The sequence below is a fragment of the Hemicordylus capensis genome, chromosome 15 (genome assembly GCF_027244095.1).
Source record: "Hemicordylus capensis ecotype Gifberg chromosome 15, rHemCap1.1.pri, whole genome shotgun sequence".
In the NCBI taxonomy this organism is placed as follows: domain Eukaryota; kingdom Metazoa; phylum Chordata; class Lepidosauria; order Squamata; family Cordylidae; genus Hemicordylus; species Hemicordylus capensis.
The window spans coordinates 16,109,719-16,126,016 of NC_069671.1; the positions used below are offsets into that span (position 1 = coordinate 16,109,719).

Here is a 16,298-nt window from a genome sequence, read left to right on the forward strand (position 1 = left end):
CACACACAAGCTTATTCTCTGTTCAACTTCAATTCTAGTTTACAAGATTCAGGCAGAGGTTGCAAAGTCTGGCTGGGAACTGAACCCTGGCAGGTTTGGACACGCCCGCTGGGATGTCTCGGTGCCGGCAAATAGACAGACCTGGTCCCCAACACACTCAGATCAGAAGTTGCCCCGATGCTTTGACGACACCCCGATGCGAAGAGAAACAGAAGCGCAACGGAATTTTCAATCAACCTTTTAATGAAAAGTTCATAAAATAACAGTTTCTCATCACTGTACATTAAGACTGCAAATTTCTGAATGCTGAGATCATATTATAATTTCTGTGTTTTTACTTATTCCCGCCCCGTCCCTGCCCCCGCCCCCAATATGACACGAGTTGGAGCTGCAAAACTGCAACTCTGACCTGAATTCAAGCTCTTGAAGGAAATGAACACAACATTGGAACAGGAATGTCAGAAGCCCTGGGAGAAACATCTGGGGCTCTTGGTTCTGATCAATAGTTAAGGCTTAAAAGAGGGAGGGAAAGCACCGCCCCGTTCCAGTTGGACTGTGAGTTTAAAAAAAATAAAAAAATTCCAAACTAGGTCTTTGCTAACCCCCCCACAAGGAAAATATCCAATTTCTCAATCAAAGCCAGCTCCTGAAGCTATTGCAGCAGGAGCTCGTGATGAAGAAACCCACACACCTCTCATTCACCGGTAAAAGCAAAACCTATGAACTGCCATGCAGTGACTTTTCCCAGCATGCCTTGCTCTAACCTAGGGCTTCCTTCTGCCACCCAGTGTGAGCTATGGCAGGGGTTCTCAGCCCTGGTCCCCAGATGTCTGACTAAAGCTCCCACCGTCCCCAGCAAAATGACCAAAGGATGATGGAAGTTGAATTCTACTGAGATCTGGGGACCGAAGGCTGAGAACCTCTGACCTATGGCGGTCACTGCACCCACCCTCCCTATCCCATGTTTGGTCGGGAAGCGAGGAGAAGAGAAAATAAAGGAAGTCACCCTCAACAAAATGCTCCGATCCTCCGAGTCGTCCCCAAGAGATCCGAAAGATACAGGAAGAAGTATTGCAACACCCACTGGAGGTATAAGTGAGGTAGAAAGGGGGCTCTTCCCCCTAGACGTGAAGCTACACTTGGGGGGGGGGGAGTTCGCACAAGCCAAAAGGACCTCACACCCAATTCTAGTAGGGTCCTCCTTTTCAAGAGAAGCAAGTTTGGAAACGGTTCCAGAAACGGAAAGAAAAATAAAAGGCTGCCTCAACTGAATGCTCAGAAAGGAGCCAGAACAAGGCCCATTTTGAAAGAAGGGTGGCTTTAAGTGGGCAAGAATGCATTTCACGTGCACGCCATTTCTGATAAAGTCTTCTCAACTTTTCAAGAACGACAACAGTGTTATGTTACAAGTGCATGGAGTTGTCTTTGGGGAGGCGGTAAGACACCCCACACAACCTGCCCTGCCGGCATAAACATCCACTGACAAAGCGTCAATCTACAGGCGTCCCTAATATTCCGTGCCTTCCAGCCCACAAATAAAATACACTTCTCGAAGTTGAAAACAGACACACGGAAATGTGACCCCGACATGCCTTTTCAGCAGGAAAAAGCCACATTCAGAAAGGGGATCAGAAAAAGGAAAGGGTGCTCAACACAGCCTCTGCAAGCCATTCCATTATCTCAAAGGCTCTCAAGATGGGGGTTCCCCAACTTGAGTGCCCAAATATTAAGACTACAGCTTCCAAAGGCTAGGGATAGTGGAAATTTATATCTTTTCCTACAAGAGGTGTAGGAGAGAGAAAAGGCTCAGCGGAAAGCATGATGGGGAACAAGAAAAGCAGGCAGGGAAAGGGTTCAGCGTGCACACGCCTTCCAGGAAACCCTGCAGATGAGTTAGGGTTGGTTTTTTGTTGTTTTTTCCCCAAAGTGTAGGGGGACACATCAAAGTAATGCATGAAATGACTAGGCAGGCCCTTAGAACTATTAAGCCCAATGGGAGAGTTTCTGATTTTAGTTTTGGCCCTTGCATGTGGTAGATGGTTGATGACCACTTGATGGAACAGTGCATCTAATGTCTGCAGGCCAGGTGGAGATGTCAGCTGATTCGCAGATCTCTGAGAGCACAGCCTTGTGGAAAGACCTATAAAAGACCCCTCGAAACCCGAAGTTTGGAGGCACGCTGGGATATGATCAGTCTCGCTGATCTCTGACCGTACAGGCGTATGATCGTTGTGACACACTACGGACAAGAACAGGCAAGTGCCGTTGGCTGTTATGAGCCATGCGCCCGAGCATGGGCAGAATGCAGAAAACTGCCAGACCTCAACGGTGTTCACAGCACGGTATTCCTGGTGGACGAAACATCCCCCTCAACCCGCCGTTTGCCTCTTAAACCCCCTATTTCTGTGCCCATATGTTTCACTATTATTGCTTAGGCTGTAAACATTGAGAAGATAGGCTAGAAATCATTACGGCTTCTCCCAACTTAAAGCACTTGCATGGAGTAGGACTAATTCTGCCTCCATCTGCGTTTTCTACCCCTCTGTTTGGCCATGATAATCTAATAACTCCCCCCGTCCGCCCGCCCCCCAGCATAGGTTTTGCCTTCTTTTATCCGACACCCCAGATGTTTCCTCTTTGGGCCCAACATTCCTGCATTTCAGAACAGAAGTGACGTGATTAAAAATAAAATAAAATACTGCTAACCCACACTTTGAACCCGCACTGTGAAAACCAGTGCTCTGCACACTTGCTCACATATGCACACACGTGTACACACGCACATACCTACACGCACACCCACATGAACATATGAAAGGAAGAAAAATAAAGGACAGGAAATCGTTTGAGTGACATCCTAACTGGAAACATTTAAATACAGCAAAACAAAAATCTTTTCTATGCAAAAGCTACAAAAGTCCAGTCTCTGTCATGTCTTCACAGGTTATGGTTTATGGCTATGCTGTGAGTCTCTGAGATCTTTATTTTTTTTTTAAACATTTTTAATACCATTTTTTTCTTCTGAAATCCTGTAGCGAAGACCCTGCGGACACACCTTTTTGTCTTTGCAAATTGCTCTGAGTTTTCCTTGCAAAACTGTGCATACAGAATCTTGAGAAATAAATACATTCATTACTGCACATACATATTGATACAAAACAGAACACTTGCTAAAAAGTGTTTGCACCATCTTAGATAGATATCAAGACCAGGCAAAATTAATCCTTTGGTTTTCCATCAGCCTCTCCTGCCTTTTCTCACCCCAAAGATTTTCTCTCTCTCATTTTTACGGTTTTTGAAACATGAGGCGGCTTTGGCATAGAAAGCGGGGCAGGAACACAGCATTACATTTATACAAGAATGTTTATCATTCTTGAGAGAGGGAGCTTTAGCAGAGAGGTGGACTAAATTGTGAACTGGGTTGGATAGCCTACCACGCAAAAGCTCCCTAAAACATTTCATTGGAGTAAATTAGTCCAAATCATTAAAAAAAAAAACCCTCCTCCCAGAGTGGAATAAATTAAGCAATTTGGTGTCCCATGTCTTCACACCAGACAGGACACCTAACCAATAGACTCTGACTATCTCCTAGACAGGAGATAGTGTATCATCTCCTTCTGACTAACTGAGGTTGGTCTTGACAGGCTGGTTCAAACATCACTCAGAACCTCAGAGCTGGGTTCTGTCCTTGAACCTCGGGAATGTCTGTTCCTCTTTTCCATCCCCTCACAAGCGTCTACTTCCCATCCTGGTTCAATAAACCAAGATTGGTAGGTTAGGATGACATGATCAATCTCGCCTTATTGTAACCTACTTGCTTCAAATAATCCAAGATCTGAGACTCACTTCAGACCTTGGGCACAAGTCTCGGGTTATGTGAAGTGAGTAGGTTAGAATAAGCAGAGAGTGGTCATGTCATCTGAACTCACCCGTCTTGCTTTAACCTAGATAGGATGTCGGCACGGGGACTGGAGGTGGACAGAATCTTTCCAAGGCTCAGGTACGTTGTGTGGAGCCTGGCTCTAACTGAGTCCCATTTGACCAACACGCCCTTGAGCCCTGCCACACATTTCAAAGTAGCGCAGAAGGTGAGCGGAGGGGTGGAATTCCTTTCTACGATGCCTTCTCGGCATGATAAAGCTATTGGTCTGAAGCTCTTTGGCTTTTTCTTTGCAACTCCTCAGACCAGCACAAAGTTGGATTCCGATAACTCCCCATTAGCAAGAACCGAAAACCAGAATGGCTCAAGAATATAGTTGGATGCACTATAGTCTTGTAGGGAATATTGGGTCTACTCTGGGGTTGGCCAGCCTGAGGCCTTCTAGCTGTTGTAAGCCCTGGCAACGGATCACTGTGTCTCAGGATGGTGGGAGGTGTCGTCCGACAAACTGGCCATCCCAGTCTATTCTTCAACTTCTGAAGACAGTCTCCTATAAGTCTGTTTCATTTTCCATCTGTCCTGTCACCCCTCTCTGATATCTGATTTTTGGTGAAAATATCCGTCTACATTCTCTCTCTCTCTCTCTCCACCCTTCAAACTAGCGTCTTATCTATTAAACAAAGGGATGCCATTTCTTTCTGGACCATGTTGTTTTACCAAATGAAAGCCCATCCTTAAGTAACCCTCCTACTCGCTTGACATAATCCTGCCCTCTAAACTCTTTAAAATGGGAGACTCTTCTGATCTAAGGGCGTCAACTATTGAAGATCATAAGCAAACAAGAACAAAAGTATCATGCTTCCTTCCAATCAACATGTGCTGAACAGATTACCTCCTATAGAATGGGAGAGGATCCTTTTCCCCCCTTTTTTAAAGGTTTCCTTGTGATCACCGTTTGACAGCAAAACCAATGGAAAAAAACAAAGATTAATTTTGACTGGCCTGTAGATCTGTTGAGGTCTGAAACTGTAAAAGTTTATGTAAACAATGAGATAAATATATTAACTTTTTTTTTCTGAGCCCAGTGAGGTTCCATACTCATTCAAATGTGCTTTGGTTTAAAAAATAGTTTTCTGAATTTGGGTATGAGCTATCTTTTCAATACAACTTTTGCTACTTTACTCTTTATTTTTCCTCTCCTGTTACTCCGAAAACATTCTGGATCTAAACTGACAAAAGCATATCATTAAGCTGCCAGGCCTCAGCATTTTAAACCTTTTTAAAAAAAAAAAAAATTCCTCATGAGGCTCTTTGTGTATTTCAAAAACAAAAAACAAAATAAGAAGGACAAAACACAAAAAAATAAAAAATAAAATGCAATTCCCTCCCCATCCCAACCCTAGAACTCTTAAAATCTTAAATATGAAACTAGTGTTTTGCTTTTTCATTAAAATACAGAAAATGCTTGTTACAATACTATGTCGTATAAATGCAGTTGAGTGTCCGGACCCTCTAAATGGGCCCTGAACAGTCCCTGAAGTTTTGAGTATTATTAGGTTTTTCATTATTATTGTCACAATTTTGGGGGGAAAGTCATTAATTCAGCAAATGGAACACAAGTCTACAGAGCTACTTTTTGCAAAAAAGTTTTTTTTCCCATTTTTGTACAATACTCATGCTGTACACAGACTTGTCGTCGTATTGTTTAAGTGCTGAGGGGAGAAACAAAAAAAGGAAGGAGGCTTCTTTAACAACAGAAAACCCCACAAAAACCCCAACAATAATGGATCCTGAAATTTCTAGAAGATCCCAAAACTTCAAACCATAAACAACAAAAATCCAAACCAACCCTAACACCTCCACAGCCATCACACACAACTCTAGGGTCTAATAAAATTCGGAGGGATCACGGTAGAGTTTGCTCTTCGCAAACCCTACACACCTTAGGGCTCCTCTTTGGATAAACTACAGCTGGACATTTACCAAGAGGTAACTTAATATGGCGGCAAGAGTTGCCCATGTGGTGAGAATTCATAACAGACATCCACCACTTGGTCAGGAAGTTGGAGAATGGTTAAACTCTCCTCGTGATGTGAAGGGGTGCTACAAATAACCCTATGGTTGTGTGAATCTCATGCATAAGTCACCCTTTGGGATTCATCTTGGTTCAAAAGATGTTTAACTCACGCCTAACTGGTGCCTTGCTCTTCCGCCAGCTCTCCGCCTTGGTTGTACTAAGGTCAAACCTGGTCAATACTAATTAGAAGATGAGAAAATGTGTAAGGGGCCCTTCACACAAACTGTGGCATGGAATGAAAAGGATTACTGTCACGTTAACGACAACAGGACGTGCAAAGGGGTGTTGGGGGTGGAAGAGTGAGGCGTTATCCCACTTTTTTGGGGGGGGGCAGAGGTAGTCATATAGATTCTTGACTCAGAGATCAGATTACTGCTCAGAACTCAGCTCTGAAGGCATCTCAAGAGCCAGAAGGAAAGAAGAATTGCTGTCTCGATTGTTGTGAAGTGAATGGTGATTGGGACGGAACCCTGGTCACTTGTATGGTTTAGACATGAAAATTGTGCACCTGTGCCTCTCCCAAAGTAGAGTTGCACAGATTGCCAACTTGGGGCTCTCTTCCTTCAGCTCAACACAAGCAGGGAGCTAACCAATAAAGCCACCCAGAATTCCTCCATGGGAACTTCTGTCCACTTCTACGGCAGTTGGGCAGCTGGTTCCCGAACAACCTTTCACTGACACAAACTCCTGGTACAAAAGAAAGTGCTCGATGGATTCCATGCATGCACGTATTTGTCATGACGACTGAACTGCCTTCCTCACATGGACTCTCTTTATTTGACTGGGAGTGAGGAGAGCAGCTTGAATGGAGGAGGGGGGAAATGCAGGGCCCCCGGAACTCCACGACACTGCAGCACACCCACACAGGGCACAGTGTGAATGTTTCAAGCATTCGCTGGACTACAACTCCCAACATCCCCCCACTACAATAAACAGTGGCAGGGGGTAATGGGCAATGTAGTCCAAAACCTGCTTGATAACCGTGGGTTGGCCAGCCCTGCTTTAAAGGGTGCATTCACTTTTTCTCCCTGCCCCCCGCCAAAGGGGACAATGTTTGAGATATTAAAGAAGAGATTCTTACTATGGGGGTGAGGAAAAAGCAACCCCTGGGTGAGGTAAAGTTACACGTGTTCCCTGTAACGTGATAACAGTTGGGTTTAATCTGTATTGCATGGGGCTTTAGATTCGAGTTCTCCCCAGTTCATTCAAAGAGACCCAAAACACTTCAATGGACTAACCTATTTTTTTAGTGGGGGAGGGAGAATTATGGGTGGGAGGAGAAATGAAGCTTATCTTTGTTTTATGTGAACATGCTCACTTTTTTTTGGTCTAAAACTTAAAGATGAAAAGTTTGTTTTCTCTCTCTCTCTCTCTCTCTTTTTTTTAAAGAAAAAAGACAAAGGGCTTCAGCAAGCCCTCTCAATAATAATAATAATAATAATATTAATAATAATAATAATAAATGAGAACAATGGTTTTGAGCAAGAAGTTAAGAGCGGGGAGGGGAAATGTAAACCTTACTCAATTTCGGAGAGGATGCTTCTAAAGGGACCGAATTTGTACCACCAAATACCAACTCACTCGGGGGCGGGGGGGGGAGCCATTGCTTTTCACAAACGTCACGCCAACTAAGTCGAGGGGCCCAAAAAATATATGGCAGGGATACCTGGTCCTCTCCTTCGAAACCTATAGCAGCTGTTGGCTGTGATACAGATGCTCCGAGAAAACCTTCTCTTCCATTTTTCCAACTTTTGTGTTAAGGTTTCCTTACTAAAATGAACACACAAAAAACATACCCACATCCAAAAAAAAAAAAAAAAAAAGAAAAAAAAGAAGAAGAAGAAGAAGAAGAAGAAGGGGAAAAAGGGGGGGATATGAAACACTTTGGTTAGGCCCCCCCCCCATTCTTATCACACTCTGGATCCAAGCAGTATACAGCCTGCTCCTTCAGCATTTCTTCATCCGGTCGGATGCTCAGTCACATGCTAATCCAGAAAGCAACGGGTTCAGAGATTCCCTCCTCATGGCAAAATCAAAACTGAAGAGAGCCCAAATGCTCTTGGGGAAAAAAAATGTATTATTATGATTTTAAAAAACCACAAAAACATATATAGGCAAGAAATTAGGAATTTGGTGAGCCAGAGACCCTACAGAATTATTCACTTGGGTCCCTGGCTGGGGGAAAAAAAAAAAAAGATTCTACCTACTGTCTTTGGCCAAGTATAATTGTTTTAGCTGACTTCTTGGTGATAAGGAGGAGGTGGTAAAAATCCCCTAACTTTCAATTTAAATTTCTACTTTGTACACTTACTTACAATGGAGTGGGGCGGGGTTTGGGGGGATAAAACAAAGCCACACCTAATAATTCACTAACCATCTTATTGTTCTCATGAATTCAAGAGGTAGCAAAGAGAACAGACCAATCCATACTGACCCGTTCTTTAGTGAGGGAGAAGAAGCTATACACATGTACGCACACACATACACACACACACACACGTTTTTTTTTCTTAAAAAAAACAAAACCCAAATAAAAAGTACCTAAAGGAACTTGCAACAATTCCAGCCTACGTTGACCCCACCCGCAACCCGCTCCGAATAATCAACCTTAGAACTTCCAGTTCCAACAATTACATAAACGTTTAACAATGCGTTTTCTCTCTCTTAATAAAACAAGTACCTCTAAGCAAAGATTCATACGAAACAATAGCGGTGGGGGAAACGTAAAGACGGACCCCTGCTCACTGAAATTAATTCCCCAGGGGCACCCAGACCCCATTCAGTCATGGTCAAGGCTGAAGAGGTGAGCGGGAAGAGGTTGGAAAAGGCTTCCATGTTTGGGTTACATGTGCCGAGGCGAAAAGGCTGGACGCCAGAAAAAAGCGGGGTGGGATGGCGACAGGACGTGATGTCACCTTCACTTCCTGTCTTGTTTTGGTAGCACTCCTTTCCTAGCATGCAAAAAATCCAAAGGTGGGCTCTTTTAGCTCGCTCCAGTTGTCCAATAAAGCAATGGATCAGACAGCCAATGGCTTCTTATACTTTCGCCAACAACCAAGGCTTCTATTCTCGTCTGCGACGAAAAAGAACCGAACACACACATTCGCGGGAGGAATCGTGGAAGGGCTATTGAACGAAACACAAAAACAAACCCAGAACAGGGCTCAGTTGGCAAGAAATGCCCTCAGGGACAGCTTTTAGGGAGAACGATCACGGTTAGATGGTCGAGTGGGGGTGGGGAAATGAACGCCCGCGGCTACCAAGAGCAGCAGCAAGATGGCAGGAGGCTGTGCCTGGCGTCAAACCAGCGCAAAAGGAAATAATACTTGGGGTCAAGTTTGTAAAGTAATTCCAAAGTGCTAAGGAAGTAAACTGAGGAGGGAGGAGAAGCAGCCGCCGGGGGTCTCTCTTTTCAGCCAGAAAGACCACCCCTGAAACTGCATTTCCAATTAAGATCAACCTGGAAAGTGCCCCCCCGACACACACACACACACACACACACACACACACACACACACACACACACACACACCTGGCTCAGAGTTAAGCTACATGTTCCTGCAGCCTAGCAGAATATTGGCATTTCTGGTTATCGTTTGATCTAATGGCCAAGTGGGGGGAACACACACACACACACACACCAAAAAAATGTGGGAGGCAGCAGCTTCAATGTGGACTGGTTCTCTTTGTATTTTGGGGGAAGGAGGAGTGGGGGTGTGGGGGGGAGAGAAAGAAATAAAGCTCTGTTTGGTTGAGGCCCCCCCATGACTGAAGAGGGAAGGGAATGCCCCCCCCCTGGTTAAAGCAGCAAGTCTAGGGAAAGGTTATGTTCATGGCGGGTCGGCTCGTTGGAGAGTCTTTGGCTTATGCAGGAGAGGTATGCATTCTCAAGTGGCTGATGAGGTTGCGCTGCTGGGTGAACTTCCCGCCGCATAGCTGACATTCGTAGGGCTTTTCCCCTGAGTGGACGCGCATATGCTCTGTCAGTCGATACTGCCGAGTAAAGCGCATCCCGCACTCCTCGCACGCAAAGGGCTTGAGGCCCAAGTGGCTGCGCATGTGCCGCGTCATGGTGCCCCGCTGCGTGAACATCTTGCCGCAGATGTTACACGGGAACGGGCGCGTCAGCCAATGAGTCTTCTCGTGCTGCCGGAGGGTGGCCGGATCTTTGTAGCTCTTCTCGCACACGGAACACTTGAAGGGCCGCGACTCCGTGGTGTAGGGCTGGTTGGGGTTGGACAAATCCTCGGCTTCTTCCTCCTTGTCGTCGTACGTGCCTTCTTCCTTGATGTAGAGATCCTCCTCCGTGTGCGTTTCGACATGGGCGTTCAGCTGCTCGGAGCTGGGAAAGCCCTTCCCGCAGGGGATACAGACGTAAAGGTTGTCCCCAAAGGCCACTGGCTCATAACCTTCCTGTCGGTAGACGTAGTTGGCGCTGGTGTGCCCACCGCTTTCGCTCTCGCTTTGCCCACTGTCGTCACTGTTCTCCTTGCCGTTCTCAACATCCTCTTTACATGGGAACGGCAGCTCTGCCCCGTAGGGACCCAGGCCCCGTTCCGCTGACTTACACAAGGAGCCCATCAGAATCCCGTTAGGCAAGCCTTCCCTCTCCTCGCTACCTTTGCCACCCTCTTTCCTGTCAAAAGCGTTGTCCTTCTTGATCCACTCCTTCTTGCGGGACGAGTGACGCAAGCTTTTTCGCTGGCTGCCTTCAGGGAGGGATTGGCGGTCCTCGCTCAAGTCCATGTCCATGGGTTCACAGTTGTCCGCTAGGTTCGAGGGGGCTCCGGCGGTGGACTCGTCAAACGATGAGGCACTGTTGGCTGCAGGGGCTGAGGCAGGTTGTGGGGAATCGCGCTGACTTTCGCACGGCTGTGGGTCATCCTGGGAGGCTGCTGTCGGAAGCGAAGGGCTTTTCTTGGAGAGGTCCAGACCAAGCTCTTGGTCTGCCCCACTCCCATTGGCGCTGCTGCTGCTTCCGTCGCCACCATTCTTCCCTACTCCCCGACTTAAAGCATGAGAATTCTCTTGGTTGGAACTGCTAATGAAGACCTCATCATCTGAGATCTTTCCCTTTGGCATCTCCTTGGAGTGAGAGCCCTTCATCCCCTCAGTTGACCCTGAATAACGAGTGATGACTGAAGCAGTGGAAAGTCTCTGACTCCGCGGGGGTCTCCCGACACTGAGGGCGCCGCCGGCTCGGCCAGCAAAGGACCTCCCATTGCGTTTCAGTTTCTTTCGGCAAAGGGCCGCCAGGTCATGGAGTTGGAGGTAGCTTGCTGCGGTGAGGAGAGCATTAAAGTTCTGCTCCCCAGGCTGGTCAGTCATTAAGAGCTTCCCAGTATAAATAAAGTCCAAGATCTGCCGGAACACGGTGGGGTTGACCATGTCCGTGTCTAAGTTGATCAGGTTGTCGTGCAGGACGAGAGATTTGAAATACATGCTGCTGGCAGCCAGGATGTTCTTGTGGGCACGGAAGAGGGCATTTTCGACGACGATGATCACGTCACAGAGGAAACCTTTGGCTCGTTGCTGATTTAGCTGCAGCAGCAGTTGTTTGGCATGATTTGGCAGTTCCATTTCCACCTTGGCTTCCTTTCCCGTTCACTTTATCACCTGCAAAAGAGAAAAGGGCAGGGAGGACAAAGATGGTGAGCCAATTCCCACTGGCCACAACACTCGGTATATGATTATTTATTAATTCAATTTTTATACCACCCTTCCAAAATTGGCTCAGGGCGGTATTGGCTCATTCCCGCCAACAATGCTCCGATGAAAACAGGGATCATGGGGTCCTTTTAAGACCCCGTTCCCCCCGTAACGATAACTGACAGGCTGAGATCTCAATCACTGCGCTGCTGGAGGCTCTAGAGCAGGGGGTCCCCAACTGGTGGTGCTCCAGATGTTGCTGAACTACAACTCCCATCATCCCCAGCCACAATACATTGAAAGGAAAGGAAACTTGCAGAACATAAATAGGCGTGGGCCTACTCAGTGCTTATATGGGAGACTGTCTGGATTCAAACCTCTTGGGTATCATGATGGAATGAAGACAGAACAGAAACAAAAGGAGGAGGCTTAAGCCTTGGGTGTGGGGTATTGCCTTGAGTTCCATGAGGGAAGGCGGACCGAGTCAAAATGGCGGACGGAGGACGCCTATCTCTTCCCAAACCTGCCTTGCTCGGTAGACTGATAGCTGTGTGCCAAACATATGGCAGAACTGTCTGGTACTCCGCGCAGAAGTGGATGGTGCTTTTTCAAGCAAGAAAAGTCAGAGGGTGGAGAAGAATGAAAGACTGTACAAGAATCTAAGGCAGAAGGCATCATCTTAGAAGGTGTTCCCCCTACTATTCCACATGCGAGAGTTTCTTCCTAAGATGGTGTCTACCGCAAGAAGCATGTACCAGCTAAAAAAAGTGATGTTTGCTTTTTTGCCTTCAGTAGGACTAGCTGAAGGTTTATGCAGATTTAACCAACCTAATAATAATAAAAACAGTAGTGGTGCCAATAGTTGTTGGTGCCCTTGGTGCAGTACCAAAAGAACTTGAACACCATCTTGACACCTTGGGCATCGCTAAATTGCAACACATCAGCTACAGAAGACCACACTACTCGGGACAGCATGAATACTACGACGCTATCTTTAATTTTTCTTTAGTTATCCAACAAATCTTTATTTCGGTCGGTGACCAGCACAAAGTTAAAACAAATATAAAAGAGAAACTAATCAAACTTCTACTTCAGCCAACAATACCAAATAAGCTAAGAAAATCCTTCTGAAGTTTAGTTATCCTAGACCCTTGGAAAGAGCCCAATAATTAAAGTACCAAATCCAGTCAATAACATCTGGTAGACTGTGGGTAAATAGGTAATAATAAATAATAATAATATTAGTAATAAACAAATTTGTTAGCTGCGCCATAAATTCTTCTCTGGGCGGCTCACAAGTCACATGATCACATTTATACAGATTTAATCAACCGACTACAACTTTTATGATCAACTAAGATTTCTTTCATTGGACGACGACCCTAAAACGGAAGTGTGGGCAAGTGATGAATGGATGCAACCAGGGAGGATGAGCAATCAAGGCAGGGGCGGGTTACTCCTTCCTGATCCTGGTCGCATCCCACTACTATTATTTATATACCGCTTTTCAACAAATATTTCCAAAGTGGTTTACATAGAAAAATAAACAATAAATAAAAATCAGATGGTTCCTTGCCCCCAAAGGGCTCACAATCTAAAAACAAACACAAGGGAGACACCCGTAGCAGCCACTGGAGGGATGCTGTGCTGTGGCTGGACAGGGACAGTTGCTCTCCTCCTGCTAAATACAAGAGAACCCGCACTTCAAAAGGTGCTGAGTTAGCAAGGGTCTGTCTGGCTTGGTCAGGCTATGGACTGGTTCAACCAGGAGGAGAGAGCAAGCAAGATCAGGTAGATTGCTCCTTCCTCCTCCTGGTTGTGTCTATCAATCGCCTGGCTAAGGCCCCACGCCTGAATTTCCAGGCACCATGGTCAGCTGGCGGCTGGGAATGGGCGAGCCCTGATCTGTGGTCCAATCCAGCAGGGCTCTTTTCATGTCCTGCGAAATCCTGGCATTGGGCAGATACAGCCAGTGCCAACTGCAGCCAAGGTGAAGCAATTAACAGAAGGGACACGCAAGCAGAACGACACAGCAGCAAGAGGCCGGGCGCAACTAGAGAGAGGGGGTGTGTGGGGAGGGCATGTAGGTCCATCTTGGGGCTCTCTCTTCGAATGTGGTCGTGTCATTTAGTATTTTTTAAAATTTTTATATTTAATTTCTATAGTGCCCTTCCAAAAATGGCTTGGGGCAGTTTACATTAAAATGAAACTAAAATCAATTAACTGTTAAACTCAAAAACTATAAAACATTTTAAAAAAACGTTTAAAACAATTTCTAAAACCCCGGAAAACCGGGCCAAACCTTTACAGTTTAAAAACCCTGGAAGGCTAGGCCAAAACAGAGGGGTCTTGTTGTTGGCTAATTGCCTGGAGGCAATTTCGACTCATCATAAGTGGCCAGATGAAAGCAGAAGTTATGATGGCCAGGGAAAGGAAATGTTTCGGTGGAAATATATAGATCTATCACCCATCTCCTACTTTCTTCTAAGAAATTAAGAACTAATTAATTCTTATTAATTAATAATTGATTCTTATATTTTATTATTATTCATCTAATAAAACAATACTAATACTATTCTACTAATAAAACAATACTATTATTCTGATAATTAATATTATTATTCTAATATATTTATTTATTTATTTATTCAATTTATTCATTTTATTTATTTTTACATTTTATATCCCGCTCTTCCTCCAAGGAGCCCAGAGCGGTGTACTACATACTTAAGTTTCTCCTAATAACAATAAACTAATATTATTCTAACAACAATAATAATAATAATAATTGAATATTCCAATAAAATAATAATAATAAAATTAAAATAATAATAGAGGAAGCTGCCTGAGTCAACCCTTGGTCCATCTAGCTCAGTACTGCCTACACTGACCGGCAGCAGCTCTTCGGGGGTGTCCGATGGGTATTTCTCAACCCTACCTGGAGATGCTGCCAGGGACTAGACCCGAGACCTTCTGCGTGCAAAGTAGGCACTCAACTGCTGGGCTACATTCCTTCCCCTTCACCCCGCCCCAGTTTTTCCAGGCCTTCATACCACACAAGGCAAGCAGATCTTGATCAGGGCAAATTTTAAGCCACAGCTGCTACAAACATTCTGCATGATTCAAGAGCAACCTCTAGAGAGGGGAGCAAGCCAACGTACAACGCAAGAGGTTAACCCTGCAGACGACCACATGGGAGGTTAAGGAGCGGAGCAAAAGCTCAACAAACCTAGGATCTCGGCTTGGGTGAAGCAAGGAGATGCCGACAATGAAAGCGAGACAGCCCAACTAACCGCTTGTAACAGCCGCAGGGAGAAAAGGAGGGAGGGGTGAAGCCACACTGCCACACGTCGAGACCCTGAGCATGAAAACACAGGTTAACCCCCGTTGTTGCCGCTTACCATGCCAGGTACCTTGGGCTAAATGCACCTCCTTCCCGTGCTCCCTGGCGTGCCCGGTACATCCCATGATGTTCCATTGAAATCCCAACAGGCCATCAATAGAACGGGGCTGAACACTTGCTGAGTGAAGAGCCAGCAGGGATCACTGTCAAATGCAATTGAAAAATTGCAATCAAAATCGAAACATCCATTTTTCAAACAGAGAAAGAGAAGGAAAGAAAAAGCGGGGGGCAGGGAAGAGAAAAACCACCTAAGACACCAGCCAAATGTTGCGATGAAATTAGGAAAACCCCTCCTGAGTCTTGAGTGAAGGTGGGGGGGGAGAGAGGAGGATCGCACACCTTTGGAGCATACTGAAAGAGCTAAATTTCAAGGCATTCGAGGAGAACAGGGAATTGGGTAACAAGGGACATGTGGCTAGTATCCGATGTGTCACCAACCTCTGTCGATCTGCAAATCAAAGCTGCGCGCCATTAAGTCGCAGGCATCACAAAGGACCACATTCTTCTGCTTCAGCTCATTCTCCCGCCCCCATATTGGTTTTCTCCCCTTGGCCCTCATTCTACAAAGGAGATAATCATTCCAACACAGTGGCGGCCCTTACTTGAGGCAAGGTGGCACCTTAGGTGGCAGATTCCTGGGGCAGCAGCTGGGGTGGCACAAGGTCTCCCATCACGGCCCTTGGAGTATCGTCAGCACAGATCTGACCTTGGCAAGCTATGCAAGGAACGGTGCTCCTCGCATAGCTTTCAAGAAGTGCAGGGACTGAAGAGGCGGCTGCGGGCAACCTTTCCTGCTCCATGCACTTCTGGAGTTAGCCAGCGTCAGTTTTGAAAGGGGGCTGATCCCCGCCAGGAATGTGGGGCAAGGAAGCATTTGGTGCCCCACTTCAAGCACCGTAATACCTCGGGTTGCCGCCAGTTACCAGAGCTTCGCCATCTTTATGTTAGGGATACCACACTTTTGAAATCTCTTTGGAAACATTTACCATTTCTCGAGTTTACAAGGCATAACTCAGTCCCGTTCAATAAATAATAAACAAACAACAAACAATAAACAGGGCTGCAGAAACCCACTAGTCTACTAGTCTGTGACGAGTGAAAAATGATGCCGAGCGAGTGAAAAAAGTCCTGATGAGCAATGTACTGACATAGCTTAAAAATATTTTATCTGGTTGATAAACTCAGCCAACGTTTCTTCTCCTTTGATAATAAATAACTTGCTGGCCCAGAAGGTCTACACAACAACTAAGAAAAGGGGGGACTTTAAATGCAGACCAAAGGAGAAAAAG

General features: G+C 45.7%; 1 protein-coding gene across 13 annotated transcripts in view; it reads right to left on the reverse strand.

Annotated features, from left to right (window-relative positions):
• Window positions 1-231: 231 nt before the first annotated feature.
• HIC2 (HIC ZBTB transcriptional repressor 2) overlaps window positions 232-16,298 on the reverse strand; it is a 76,953-nt gene continuing 60,886 nt past the window's right edge. For 10 of the 13 annotated variants that reach the window (XM_053279332.1, XM_053279319.1, XM_053279322.1 and 7 more), the window contains one exon: window positions 232-11,573. In XM_053279332.1, the coding sequence (XP_053135307.1) occupies window positions 9,822-11,537 (1,716 nt within the window). In that variant the 5' untranslated portion in view covers window positions 11,538-11,573 and the 3' untranslated portion in view covers window positions 232-9,821. Of the gene's footprint in view, window positions 11,574-15,007; window positions 15,153-16,298 lie in introns of all 13 variants that reach the window. The other 3 variants (XM_053279320.1, XM_053279330.1, XM_053279331.1) reach the window with 1 other exon arrangement.